Source organism: Sapajus apella, unplaced genomic scaffold (genome assembly GCF_009761245.1).
Source record: "Sapajus apella isolate SASKATOON/1434 unplaced genomic scaffold, GSC_monkey_1.0 scaffold22, whole genome shotgun sequence".
Classification (NCBI taxonomy): domain Eukaryota; kingdom Metazoa; phylum Chordata; class Mammalia; order Primates; family Cebidae; genus Sapajus; species Sapajus apella.
In genome coordinates this window covers 8,395,472-8,408,809 of record NW_022436962.1, presented here as the reverse complement: position 1 = coordinate 8,408,809, position 13,338 = coordinate 8,395,472, and the positions used below count along the sequence as shown (strand labels likewise).

Below are 13,338 nucleotides of genomic sequence, written 5' to 3'. Positions count from 1 at the left end.
GGTGTTGAGGTAAACAGAAGCACAAGGGCAGCCAGGGCTCACGGATGAGGCGGGGACAGAGAGGAAAGGGAAAGGGTTGAGGATGTCGGAAGGGGGAGGGGACGCGGCCAACGAGATGGAAAGGGTGCTGGGCTGGGCAGGGGACTGGGAGCTGGACGGGGAAGGGGTGGTGTACGGACGGAATCGGATGGATTCGGGGCAGGTGACAGTGTGGAGAGGGGAAGGGATGGGCAGGTGGACGGAGGGGGAAGGGGACAGGTCAGGGGATGGAGACAGAGAGAGGAGGGCGGGAACAAGATGTGTCGCTAGGTGGGTTTCCATGACCCTCCACCCCCATCTCCCCAGTGTTCGCGCTCGCCTACCTCCAAGGGCTCGGGCTACGGGCCTGGGCGCTGTCCCAGCCGTCCGCTGCCGGCGCCACCACTTCCCCCGCGTCCCCTGCAGCGCCTCTCGCCGCCAGCCGCCGCATTAGGGCAGAGACCAGCCCGTGCGCGTCCCCGGGCGGCCGGCGCGCCCCCGACACCTTGCGTGCGCGCCCCCGCGCCCCTCCCTCCGCGTGCCGAGCGGCCGCAGAGCGGGGACCGGTACAGGGGCGGAGGGGAGGATGCTCCGGACGCCGACCCGCCCGGCGCGCTGGGGAGCGGTGGGCAGAGCCGAGGCTGGGAAAAAAAAAAACCGTCCTTTCTCTTTTCACCTGAGCCCGCATCTGGGCTTTCTTAGCGGGCTCACCTTGAGAAGGTAACAACCAGTTCCCCCGTTTCCGTTCGCTGAGCAGCTACTACGTGCAAAGCACACAGGAGGAAGTACGCTGAAGGCCCAGCATGTCTGCCCCTCCACCGTAGACTGTGACTTTAGGGGGCAGGAAGTAGTCGGACAGCTTGTGTTCTGAGGGCCTCGCTCAGAGACTCGTTTGTAGCAAACTCTCCAGTAACGTTTGTTGGTTGGCAAGTCCTTGGACCCTGAATCCGGGATGTGAGAGAGGTTGTAACTACTATTGACAGTGGGGGGCTTTCTTTAAAAATGAGAGATTTCCTCTGCCCTATGGGGACTCAGGCTTCAGCCTTGGCTGGGGAACTATCTAACATGATAGCAAGACATTTCTCTGTGGACCTCAGTTTCCACAACTGAACCATGAAAAGTTGGGTGGTCGCCCAAGGTCTCTAATAGCTCTGACATGGCTCAGAGTTATCACCTGAAACAGTGGAAAGATCCCAGTTAGGGAATCAGAATCTTAGTCTTGGAAGAGCACTTGGAAGCTTCTAGTTCAGCTCCTCATCCAAAACGACAGTCCCCAGCAGCACCCCTCTGTGGCCCCATTCAAGGGCTAGTTGGATTCCTTCCTCTGTGCTCATAGCTCCTACCCTGGCACCACTGTCTTTTATTCTAGATGAGAAAACCAAGGAATCTGCCCAAGTGATAATTCAAAGCCCAGATGCATCCGAGAGTGCCTAGTTAAAACTACTTTGCTATTTTAAGATGGGCCCTAAAATTTTTAGATTTCACCAATACTAGAATCTTCTAATGTGGTCAAGTTGAAGGATCACAGGATTTGTCAAGAAAGTCCTGGCTTACCAGCAGGGTGAACTTGGGTAGTTCACTTAACCTCTTTACGTCTTCTTTTTCCCATCTGTAAAATGGGGATAGAGTGAGCATCAATGAGATAAGGCACTGAACCAAAATGGCCTTTACAAATGTTAATTTTTGTCCAGCCTTCCCTTCCCTTTCTTCATTATTTTTAAACAGCAAATAAACGAAGGCCTAGAGAGATGGAAGATCACACAGTAGTTTGGTGGTTGAAACTGAATTGGGACTCAAGTTTCATAGCCTTAGTATAAAGAAATTAAGTCTGGGCCTGAGGGGAGCCTGGAGACGCCCAGAGGCTCTGAGGGTGAAGGTGTTTCCTTGGCCTGGGTGTCCCAGAGCTGCAGGCAAGTCCTGATCGAGGGAGGGGCACCCCCTGCTGGTGATGGACTCTGGGGGCTAAGAGGAGCCCTGGGCACTTTGCAGGCTGTTCTGCTGCTGCATCAGGAAAAGACTGGCTCAGGACCGAGGGCAGAAAGTAGTTGCTTTTTTTTTTTTTCTTCTTTCCTGACATTTATCTGGCTTTCCTGCTTCTTTTTATTTCCTGGGTTTGCACTTCTAGTTCTGGCTGAAACCCTCAGCAGGCATGGACTTTCAAGCCAGTTCCTCCGCCAAACCCAGACCCGAAACCCCACTCACTGTGTCCTCTGTCCTGGTGAATGGCAAGTCACAGGATTTTCACATTCTGTAGTGTCTCATTCTTCCCAGTGAAATTCCATGAGCCCTGCCTCATCCTAGGCTCAGACCAAGAGGAAGTCCTGGCATGTGTCTCAGGCCCTTGAAGCCATCCTCTTCCACACCGGTCTCCAGGAAGCGTGGGGGAACAGGCAGATTCATGCTTATTGGTGGAGGTTAAACTTGGTATGGCCTTTTTGAGAGAGCAATACTACAGTACCATCAAGACTTTAAATATGCCCTTGACCCATCAATGCCGCCTCTAAGAATCCAGCCTGCAGAATCACTGGCCCAAGCCACAAAGATGTATATGAACAAGGACATGCAGTGCAGCTCATCAAGAGGGCAATGATTAAACCCATTATAATAATCCATGCAATAGCACAGTTTTAAAAATGGTAACACACACATTTGCTTTTTAAAAAGCAAGTTAATGATGACACGTAGGGAAGAAAGGTATTTTCCTTTTCTGGGGGAAAAGGGAAAGCAAATTGGAAGACAGTGTGGGAAGAAGAGGAGAGAGGGAATGATGCCCTGGGCTAGTTTAGAAGAGGAGTGCAGAGGCCCTTAAGCATAGTAGGAGGGAACCAATGTTTGTTGAAGACTTTCATATTCTTGGCCTCTCATATATATTATGTCACTTAACCCTCAGGAACCCCAGTGAGATGGGGATCCTTGTCCCCAATCTACTGATGAGAAAATAGATGCCCAGTGAGGTTAATAAGGGTACAGCATCACACAGACGAGGTGTGGTACAGGATTAGCTTTGCCCCAAGAGACATCTGACTTTTGCCCTTGGCTTCTGGGAGGTCATCTATAAGTCCTTGGATTATCTTGCCTGATAAGAGTGCCTTTATCTACCTGGGGGTCTTGGGCCACACCAGGTAGTCGATGCTGACCATGATGGATAGTGGGGTCTTTGGGCATGTATCAGCTCAACCTCCCAGAGGGACAAGAAACTAAGGTCAACCCCTTGGATGGCCAGCCATGACTACATGACTGAGACCCAATAAAATCTCTGGACACTAAGGATTGGAATAAATTCCCTGATTAGCAATATTTTGCACGTAGTGTCACACGTTGTTCCTGGGAGACTTTAGTGCTGTCCCCAGCTTCATCGAGAGAGAACAAACTGCGATCTCTGCACATGAAACCCTCCAGACTTTGCTTGACCTGTCTCTTCTCTTGGCTAATTCTCACCTGTATCCTTTTATGTAGTAAACCATCATTATGAGCCTCTAAGCTTTCAGTGAGTTCTACGAGCCCTTCTAGTAAATTACTGACCTAAGAGGGGTCTTGAGAATGCTTGAACTTGGAATTGATCAGAAGAAGTAAGGACGGTCTCAGGTACTGCTTCCTAACTCCGTAGATGCTAGTGGTGGAGTTGGGAGTTGGACAAAGATCTTAGCGCCTCCGGGGTGTGCCCCCCTCCCACTGAACAACACTCCCTTATGCCGACCCACTGTGTGAGAAGCGCAGAAGGACAGAAACTCTGCCGCTGACACAGAAGGGCTGGGCTCCCGGCTCAACCCCACCCTTAAGCCTGGAACTGCGGCCCTAAGTGGATATAGCTGACCTCATTTTTCCACCCAAATGTTGCCTTTTTGGCCTGCCCCGCCCCTATCCTGTGCCCATAAAAGGCTTCAGCTGGCAGAGCCACATAAGCGGCTGAGTGGTGAGCAGAGAAGCAGCTGAGCATCAGAGACTCTGGATAGACATGGCCAGCTTCAGGTGGTGTGGCTTCAGAGAGGGACCCAGCTGGAGACAGCCAGGCTTCAGAGAAAGATCACCTTCCCATCCTCTTTCCAGCCTCTCTTTCCGCTGAGAGCCACCCACTGCTCACTAAAGTCTTCCGCATTTATCACCTTTCAAACAGTTCCTGTGACCTGATTCTTCGTGGATGCTGGACAAGAACTTGGGTGCCAAGAGGGCAGGGGCTGCCACCCTGACCCTCCACTGAGCTGGCTGGCACTTGGCCACCTCTGGACAGCAGAGCTGAAACAGCATTGGTTGTAACACACTTGGATGTGGCTGCAGGGCCCACACAGAGCTTGCTCCCACCAGAGAGGAGCGACCGGCCAGCTTTAGCATTCTTTCGCTCTGCTTCCTGCGCTCACTCACTCGCATGGTCCCTTCCACAAGGAGTAGCCATTGGCAGGCTGAGTGAAATAAGCCACTCCAGTTCTTGCCCGCAAAGGGGGTCAGGGGAACAATCCTGTGTCACCATCACGGGGAAGAACAAGAGCAGAATGACAGTCATGCTGAGCTCTAGCAAGGCAGGTGGATGAGGATGCAGAGAAGCAAGCAGAGTAGCTTGCAGGACTCCTGTCCTGCCCCTGCCTCCACCCTCAACACAATTTCTGCTGGCTGTCAGGATCAGCCGGAGTAGGGCATGGAGCCAGGAGGTCGCAGCTGAGAACCCAGCCTGTGGGCCTGGACACCCCCAATTAGTTTATCTTATTAATGCCAATTTATTAGCACAGACCCCCTGGGAAGTGGGCAAGAGGAGTTGTCTGTTTAAAATAAGCTTTTATATTTCAGGTCTGCAAGCTGCGCACCTGAGCTCATGGGGAGAGGCCAGGCCCCAAAGTGGGTGGCCTTCCTGCCTCCCACCTCCTCTGGGTAGACCTGGGAGAGTGGATCTGACAGTGGCAGATGGGGTGGTGTCTGCTTCTAAATACAAAATTTGTCACAGTTTCACATGTAATTGTGCAGGTTTCCTTTTAAGGGTCCTCTAAGACTTCATTAGCAACAAAGAATTTCTCTGTTAAGCTTTATAAATAACATAGCATAATTAAATCTTGTTTCTTCTCAGGCCTCCAAATAGACTCACTCCTTCAGTTCTTAGGTGATAGGAGCTGGGGTAAATGATATTTTCCTTATGCTTCCTTAGGCACTTTCTGACTTATAATAAGTCCACATCATTCACCCCCTCATTGAAGCTGGGACTAAAATAAGTGGTGCCACATCCTTTCAGACACAAGAGAACATTTTAAACAAATTGATCAATAGTCATCATTTCAGGAAAATATTAAAGGTACCTGAGACATTTTCATGGACCATAAATTCCCTCTGTTTCATACAAACCAAGTGCTCTGACCAGGTGAATCCTACCTGCAAAGATGTTGGAGTAAGAAAAAAGAAAGCCCCTCTCTTACTGAGACTCATCTTTAAAAAACTCCAAGAGCAAACAAAAGCTGCTTACCTATCCTTGCCCAGGACGAACCTCCCCATGGATAAGCATTCGGCTATTGTGTGTGTTGGTGCATATTACGGGGAGAATGAGTCCATCTGAATCAGCGATGCCCTGGTAAATATTTAACAACTGGTTCACTGGAAAGAAAAATGCTACCCTAAGGTGCAGCATTTTCTGATTTCTGTGGTGTAAATTCTCCTACCATGGTCAATTTCAAGATGCCAACACGATGTCACTCAATGCAATGAAGGAGAGGCCATTAGATCACATTTCCATCATACAGCTACTGTGAACATAAATAACCTCAAGATCATAGATGATAGTAAAACACAGTAAAATCATTAGAAAATGATGAGCTTTGAGTTAGTTCTACTTTTTCTTTCAATGTAATTATTTGATTGTAAGTTTATGTAATTTAATGTTTCCCGATGGCTCTCTCTCACAGCTGGCTTGCAAAGTTCCTGAAAATTTAATCATCGGCTCCTGTGGGCTGGCATAAGCTGGTTCCGGTACATTATTGCCCTGGAGCCACTCAGTCACATGTCTGTGTCCCTGTTGTTATTGCCACTTCCAGCTTAGAATTTCTGTGTCACCACTCCCATAGCAACCACACGATGCATGATGCATGTTTTTAAAAAGTAGAAACCAGATGTCGTAGACACTGCTAGTGACCCAGCCCTATCCACTTTAGAGCTGGTGCTCCCATTCCCCAGCTGCTGTGAATGGTGCAACGAACGGGAAAGGGGTCCCACCTGTGTCCCTCCCTGAACCCCTGATCCCACTGAAGGACCTGCCTTTTTCTGAGATAGATGGAGGTTGCAGTGGCTAATGATGACTTACAAGGGGCACAAAGCCCTTCTCTTCACCTCAGGGAGGACTATTCTGTGGAGGAGTTACACTCAACGTATCTGTGAGTCAGACAAAGGTCTGATGTGGCTTTACCTGGGACATATCCTGGCTTGGCAACTTCCTTTATCCTGCCTTCCACATTCCCTTCCTCAGTAAATGTTTACCAAACTGAACTCGACATGAGCAGAGACAGTACCAAGGCTGACAAACAGGCCTGTGTTCAGGAGCAGTCAGAGATGGAAACCTATGATCACGCAAGGTTGACCTGGGCCAGACAAAAGGGTTTTAGCATCGGTCCAGCTGGTATCAAACACCCTGCTGCAGGGACTTTGGCTGGGATTGCTCTGGGGCCAACTTTTCTCTACTTCCATGCCTTTCAGCCTGGGGTATCAGTGCTATACCAAGGATTCTAGAACAAGAAATATCTTCATGGATCCTAGCTTTTGCTCAGATTTAATGAGAACTTGGATAGAATGGGGAAAGTTTCATAATCTAGCTAGCAGGTAATTTTATATATTTTTATACTGAAATAAGAATAGCTAAGGCAAGTAGTGATTACTGTATGCCTATCTCTAAGAACCTGATAACAGATAAAACACATTGGATCACTACTACAATGTCATGAGAAAGCCTAGGCTAAAGACGGAGGTTAACTGTGTTACCCAAGGTCTCCGAGCTGGCAAACTGAAGAGCTGGGTTTCAACCAACGTGGTATAGTTCCGAGTCTGTGCTGTTTTTTGGTTTTTGGTTTGTTTTTTTTTTTGTCGCTGTTGTCGTTTGTTTTGTTTTGTTTTGAGATGGAGTCTTGCTCTGTTGCCCAGGCTGGAATGCAGTGGCATGAACTCGGTTCACTACAACTTTTGCCTCCCGAGTTCAAGCATTTCTCCTGCCTCAGTCTTCTGAGTAGCTGGAATTACACGCGTGTGCCACCATGCCCAGCTAATTTTTGTACCTTTAGTAGAGACTGAGCTTCACCATATTGGCCAGGCTTGTCTTGAACTTCTGATCTCAAGTGATCCATCTGCCTTGTTCTCCCAAAGTGCTGGGATTCCAGGTGTGAGCCACTGCGCCTAGCCTCAGAGTCTGTGCTTTTAACCAAAAACTACCAGGCATACCTCCGAGATATTGCAGGTTTGGCTCCAGACCACCACAATAAAGGGAATATTTCAATAAAGCAAGTTAGACAAATTTATTGGTTTTCCACTGCTTATAAAAGTTACGTTTAGGACAGGCATGGTGGCTCATGCCTGTAATCCTGCACTTTGGGAGGCCAACGCAGACGGATCACGAGGTCAGGAGTTCAAGACCAGCCTGGCCAAGATGGTGAAACCCTGTCTCTACTAAAAATACAAAAATTAGCTGGACATGATGGCAGGCTGTAATCCCAGGTACTCAGGAGGCTGAGACAGAACATTACTTGAACCCCGGAGATGGAGGTTGCAGTGAGCCGAGATCGCACCACTGCACTCTGTGCCTGGGCAATACTCCATCCCCCCCAAAAAAGTTACATTTACACTATACTATAGTCTATCAAGTGTACAATAGCACATTCAAAAAAAACTATGTACAGACCTTAATTTAAAAATACTTTGTTGTTAAGAGAGGCTAATAGTCATCTGAGGCTTCAGTGAGTTGTGATCCTTTTGCTGGTGTATGGTCTTGCCTCGTGTTGATGGCTGCTCACTCATCAGGGTGGTGATTGCTGAAAGTTGACATGGCCGTGGCAGTTTCTTAAAATAACAATGAAGTTTGCCTCATCACTTTACTAAAGTAGCGTGCAATGCTGTTTGACGGCATTTCACCCACAGTAGAGGTTCTTTCAAAACTGGAGTTGGTCCTCTCAAAACCTGATGCTGCGTTATCAACTAAGTTTATGTAATAATCTAAATCCTTTATTGTCATTTCAACAATGTTCACAGCATCTTCACCAAGAGTGGATTTCATCTCAAGAAACCACTTTTGCCAGGTTTGATGGCTGACACCTGGAATCCCAGGGAGGCAGAGGTGGGCAGATCACTTGAGGTCAGGAGGTTGAGGCCAGCCTGGCCAACATGGTGAAACCCTGTCTGTACTAAAAATACAAAAATTAGCCAGGTGTGGTGGCAGGCGCCTGTGGTTCCTGCTACTCGGGAGGCTGAGGCACAGAATTGCTTGAGCCTGGGAGGCAGAGGTTGCAGTGAGCTGAGTGCCACTGCACTCCAGCCTGGGCAACAGCTGAGACTCTGTCTCAAGAAAAAAACAAAACAAAACATTTTCCTTGCTCATTCATACGAAGCAATCCCGCATTCGTTTCAGTTTGATCAAGAGATTACAGCAATCCGATCACATCTTCAGGCTCCATTTCTAACTCTGGTTCTCTCACAATTTCCACCACGTCTGCAATTAATTACTTCCTCCACTGAAGTCTTCAACCCCTCAAAGTCATCCATTAGGTTTAGAACCAACTTCTTCCCTCTTCCCATGAATCATGAGTGTTCTTAATGGCATCTAAAATGGTAAATCCTTTCCAGAATGCTTTCAATTTACCCAGGTCCATGAGAAGAATCATTATTTTTGACAGCTATAGCCTTAGAAAACGTATTTCTTAAATAGTAAGACTCAAAAGTCAACACTACTGCTGGATCCATGAGTTATGGAATGGGTATTGAGCTAGCAGCATGGAAACAGCATTCATCTCCTTGTACATCTCCAGCAGAACTCTTGGGTGACCAGGTTTATTGTCAATAAGCAATAATATTTTGAAAGGAATTTTTTTTCTCAGCTGTTGGCCTCACAATAGGCTTAAACTATTCAGTAAACTCTCCAGCCTGGGCAATATAGCAAGACCTTGTCTCTACAAAAACAAACAAACAAACAAACAATGCCAGATGTTGTGGTGTGTGCCTGTAATTCTAGCTACTCAGGAGGCTGAGGTAGGAGGATCAGTTGAGCCCCGGAAGGTCAAAGCTGAAGTGAAGTGAGATCATGCCACTGCACTCCAGCCTGGGTGAGACTCCCTCTCTCTCTTTGTCTCTTGCTCTCCGCCCTCCCTACACACACACACACACACACACACACACACACACACACACACACATTCAGTAAACCATGCTGTAACAGATGTGCTGTCATCCAGGTTTTGCTGTTCCACTGATAGAACACAGGCAGAGTAGATTTAGCATTATTATTAAGAGTCCTAGAATTTTCAAAATGGCACATGAGTGTTGGGTTTCATTTCAAGTAACCAGCTGCCTTAGCTCATAACAGCAGAGTTCGCCTTTGAAGCTTTGAAGCCAAGCATTAACTTTTCCTCTGCAGCTATGAAAGTCCTAGAGGGCATCCTCCCAGTATCTGGGAAGTGCAATTAAATGAAGCACAATAAAATGAGATGTTCCTGTTCAGCTGACCCTTGAATAGCATGGCTTTCAACTGCGTGAGCCCACTTACATGTGAATTTTCTCTCACCTCTGCCACCCCCGAGACAGCAAGGCCAAACCTTCCTCATCCTCCTCCTTAAACTACTTGACATGAAGATAACAAGAGGATAAAGGCCTTTACGATGATCCACTTCTGCTTAATGAGTAATAAATAAGTACATTTTCTCTTCTTTAACATTTTTTGGGGGGAGCGAGGATGGAGTCTTGCGCTGTCACCCAGGCTGCAGGGCAGTGGTGTGATCTCAGCTCACTGCAACCTCCACCTCTGGGTACAAGCGATTCTCCTGCCTCAGCCTCTCGAGTAGCTGGGATTACAGGTGCCCACCACCATGCCTGGCTAATTTTTGTATTTTTAGTAGAGATGGGGTTTCACCGTGTTGGCTAGGCTGGTCTTGAACTCCTGACCTCAGGTGATCTGCCCTCCTCAGCTTCCCAAAGTGCTGGGATTACAGGCATAAGCCACCATCTCTGGCCAGATTTTCTTTACTTTTAAAAAAAATTTTTAATTTTTTTGAGATGGAGTCTTGCTCTGTCACCAAGCTGGAGTGCAGTGACGCGATCTCGGCTCACCGCAATCTCTGCCTCCTGGGTTCAAGCGATTCTCCTGCCTCAGCCTCCTGAGTACCTGGGACTACAGGTGTGTGCCACCATGCCTGGCTAATTTTGTATTGTTATTAGAGATGGGGTTTCACCATGTTGGCCAGGCTGGTCTTGAACTCCTGACCTCAAATGACCCGCCCTTCTCAGCTTCCCAAAATGCTGGAATTACAGGGATGAGCCACTGCGCCTGGCCAGATTTTCTTAACATTTTCCTTTCTCTACCTTACTTTATTGTAAGAATACAGTACATAATACATATAATATATAAAATATATAATGTACGTATAACACATTAACACATACAATGTGTATTAATTGCTTATTACATTATTGGTAAGGCTTTCGGTCAACAGTAGATTATTAGTAATTGAGTTTTTAGACAGCCAAAAGATACACAAATTTTTGACTGTGCAGGGGTCAGAGTCCCTAACACCTACATATGTCTTAAAGCAAATGTAGATACATTAAAAGAGTAGAGAGTGAAGTCCGTATGACTGAGCTAAAACTTCAGATTTTTAGCTTTTTGTGAATTGCTTCTTTTCCTAGGGGTTGGTGGTGAAAAGTCTTTTTCATCCCTCTGGTCTCTATTGATTCTTCTGGGTGGGGAGCAACGTGGGGAAAAAAAGGAAGAGGGATCGAGGATGTCTTAGAAAGAAGAGATGAGAACAGACCCCAGTCTCAGGAAATGGTACCTGCATATTCATGAGATCAATTTTCCTGCCTTCCAGCTCATTAGAGAAGTTGAGAGGGATCAGGCTGTGGCACCTGTGGGAGCCCACAGGGCAATGACGCCCATCTCACCACCTGGGCTGTGGTTGCTCTGGAAAAATGCTTCACTGACGAGAATGCTGTGTCTGCGCCACGCAGGGATCAGCTGGGACAACCAAGGGAGGGGACCAGGGGGCAGGAAAGCCCCCAGAATTATGGGGATCGGGGCAAGGATCACAGCGAAAGTGAAATCACGACCAAGGTTGACTTTCCTTGGTGAAAAGAAGAAGGGGTTTATGTGAAAATGTGAAGGGAAGAGGGCATTTTTCTATTTTACAGGCAATCAAAAATATGCTTATAAAGAAATAGGGATGGGCAACTCACAAAAGCATGAGTGAATGTACTCTCCTGCTCTACATTCTATTTTTTAAATTTTCTTGAAATTTGTATTTTAGTTTGCTGGTAATAAAATATTTTTCTAAGGAAAGTGGAGGCATAGGAAACATAGACAAAACTTTTGACTTTTACCCAAAGTCAGTCAGGGTGGAACCCTCTATGCTGTCTCTGAAAATGTCCTTTCCTGAAGTTTGCGTAACATGAAGCACTTACAGACCCTAGGTTATAATTAGTCTTCATGAGCAGTAGAGTCTGCAGGGCAGGTTATTAGTTTATAGGGAGGAAGCTGAAGCCTGCAGATGAGAAAGGACTTGCTGGAGATTTCACTGTGATCAGGCAGCTCCTCCACTGGTAGGGGTTAAGGGTGAGTTATTTATATAGGAACTCATAAAATCATTGCTAATATACAATGTCCAAATCACATTTTTAGTTCCGTAATTGGACTTCTTGTTGGAAAGTGGCCTGGAAGCCAGAAATAGACACTGAACTCTGCGACCAGGTGCAGATGGAAACTCACACAGTTGTACTGTCTCCCCGTTGGCCCCAGCCGTGGGGAGGAAGAGACTGGCCTCCGCGGTGCGCTGATCTGCCGAGGGATTGAGCTGGTCACCGAGGCACTTGAGATGGTGGAACAGCTGGAGGAGTAAGAATGACACAAAAAGGCCTGGATTCAGGGTCCATCTGGGGTCTGTTTTAGGGAGGAAAATGGGACTGCAGTTTGGGAGATCCCCAAGGCCGCCTGCAGGTTTGGTGATTTACCAGCAGGACTTGGAGAACTCAGAAAAACCATTACACGCATAAGGCTGGGCCAGGAGAGACCAGGTGTGAGCTTCCAGTTGTCCTTTCCCAGAAAAGACGTGCGGACAGTGCCCGCTTCTCTCAGCAGTGATACGGGGCAGCACACAGCGAGTACTGGCAGCTAGGGACTTTGCTCAAGCCTTGGTGCCCTGGGTTTTTACTGGGAGTCAATCATGTAGGTGCAGCTGACCGAGCACATGGTTCACCTTAGTCTCCAGCCTGTCTAGAAGCCAAGCCGATACTGTGTGATGTAGCACCTTCTTCCTGCCCCAACTCCATATACTGCATTGCTAACATTCAAACTACCTGGCATGGCCATAGACTAGACATGGAACTGATCACACCTGATCTCTCCTGGCCCACCCTTACGTGTGCAGATAAACAAAGCCACGTTTATCAGGCAGGATGTTCCACGGGCTTAGGGGTTACCTCTCAGCATCTGGGCAAGGGTCAAACCTTTCTGTGGGCAAGGTCGTTTTCTATTGCACACTATCTATTGTGTATTATCTGTTGGACCAACCCAAGTCACTATGGTATCTAGAACTGGAGGGATTCCTAATATCTCTTCTCTGTGGACCTTTGGTCTCTGGTGCCAGGCCCTGCCCACAGAGGGAACCTTCCTAGAATCTGGTCCATGTTCAGTCTCAGATGCTGGTAGGGAGAGACCTCGGTAGGGAGAGACTTAGCTCTCCAGAGTGCAACTCAGATCCAGGCAGTCTTGCTACTGAGAAGGCCCAGCCTCATTCCCGAAGCCTAGGCCCTGCTTTAATCTCAGGCAGGTAACTGCCTCCGCTGACCGAGCTCTTGCCTTGGCAGCTTCTCAGACTGAGTCCTTGCTTGCCCTTGCCTGTCCCCTTCTCTGGCACTGAAGCCCTGTCCTGAGCCCCCTGTCTGGACTTGCACCTTGCTGCCTACCTCTCGGCCTGGACTCTCCATGTCTTCATGCTCGGATTTCCCACTGCCGAGCTGCACATAACTGCTGGGGAAATTGTTCCCCTCCTGTCAGACCCCAACCCCACTTGGGCACTGATGGCTGGACAGAGGCTCAGAGTCACTGCCCAGCACCTGCAGAAGGGTCCACTCTGCCTTTGTGGGGTCAGTACGGGCCCAGTTGTTTCT

General features: G+C 48.0%; 1 protein-coding gene across 30 annotated transcripts in view; it reads right to left on the bottom strand.

The window, feature by feature from the left end:
- Positions 1 to 496, bottom strand: part of NFASC (neurofascin) — a 203,540-nt gene extending 203,044 nt beyond the window's left edge. For 16 of the 30 annotated variants that reach the window (XM_032288911.1, XM_032288918.1, XM_032288919.1 and 13 more), the window contains exon 1: positions 363 to 495. In XM_032288911.1, the coding sequence (XP_032144802.1) occupies positions 363 to 469 (107 nt within the window). In that variant the 5' untranslated portion in view covers positions 470 to 495. Of the gene's footprint in view, positions 1 to 362 lie in introns of all 30 variants that reach the window. The other 14 variants (XM_032288900.1, XM_032288912.1, XM_032288902.1 and 11 more) reach the window with 4 other exon arrangements.
- Positions 497 to 13,338: the final 12,842 nt, after the last annotated feature.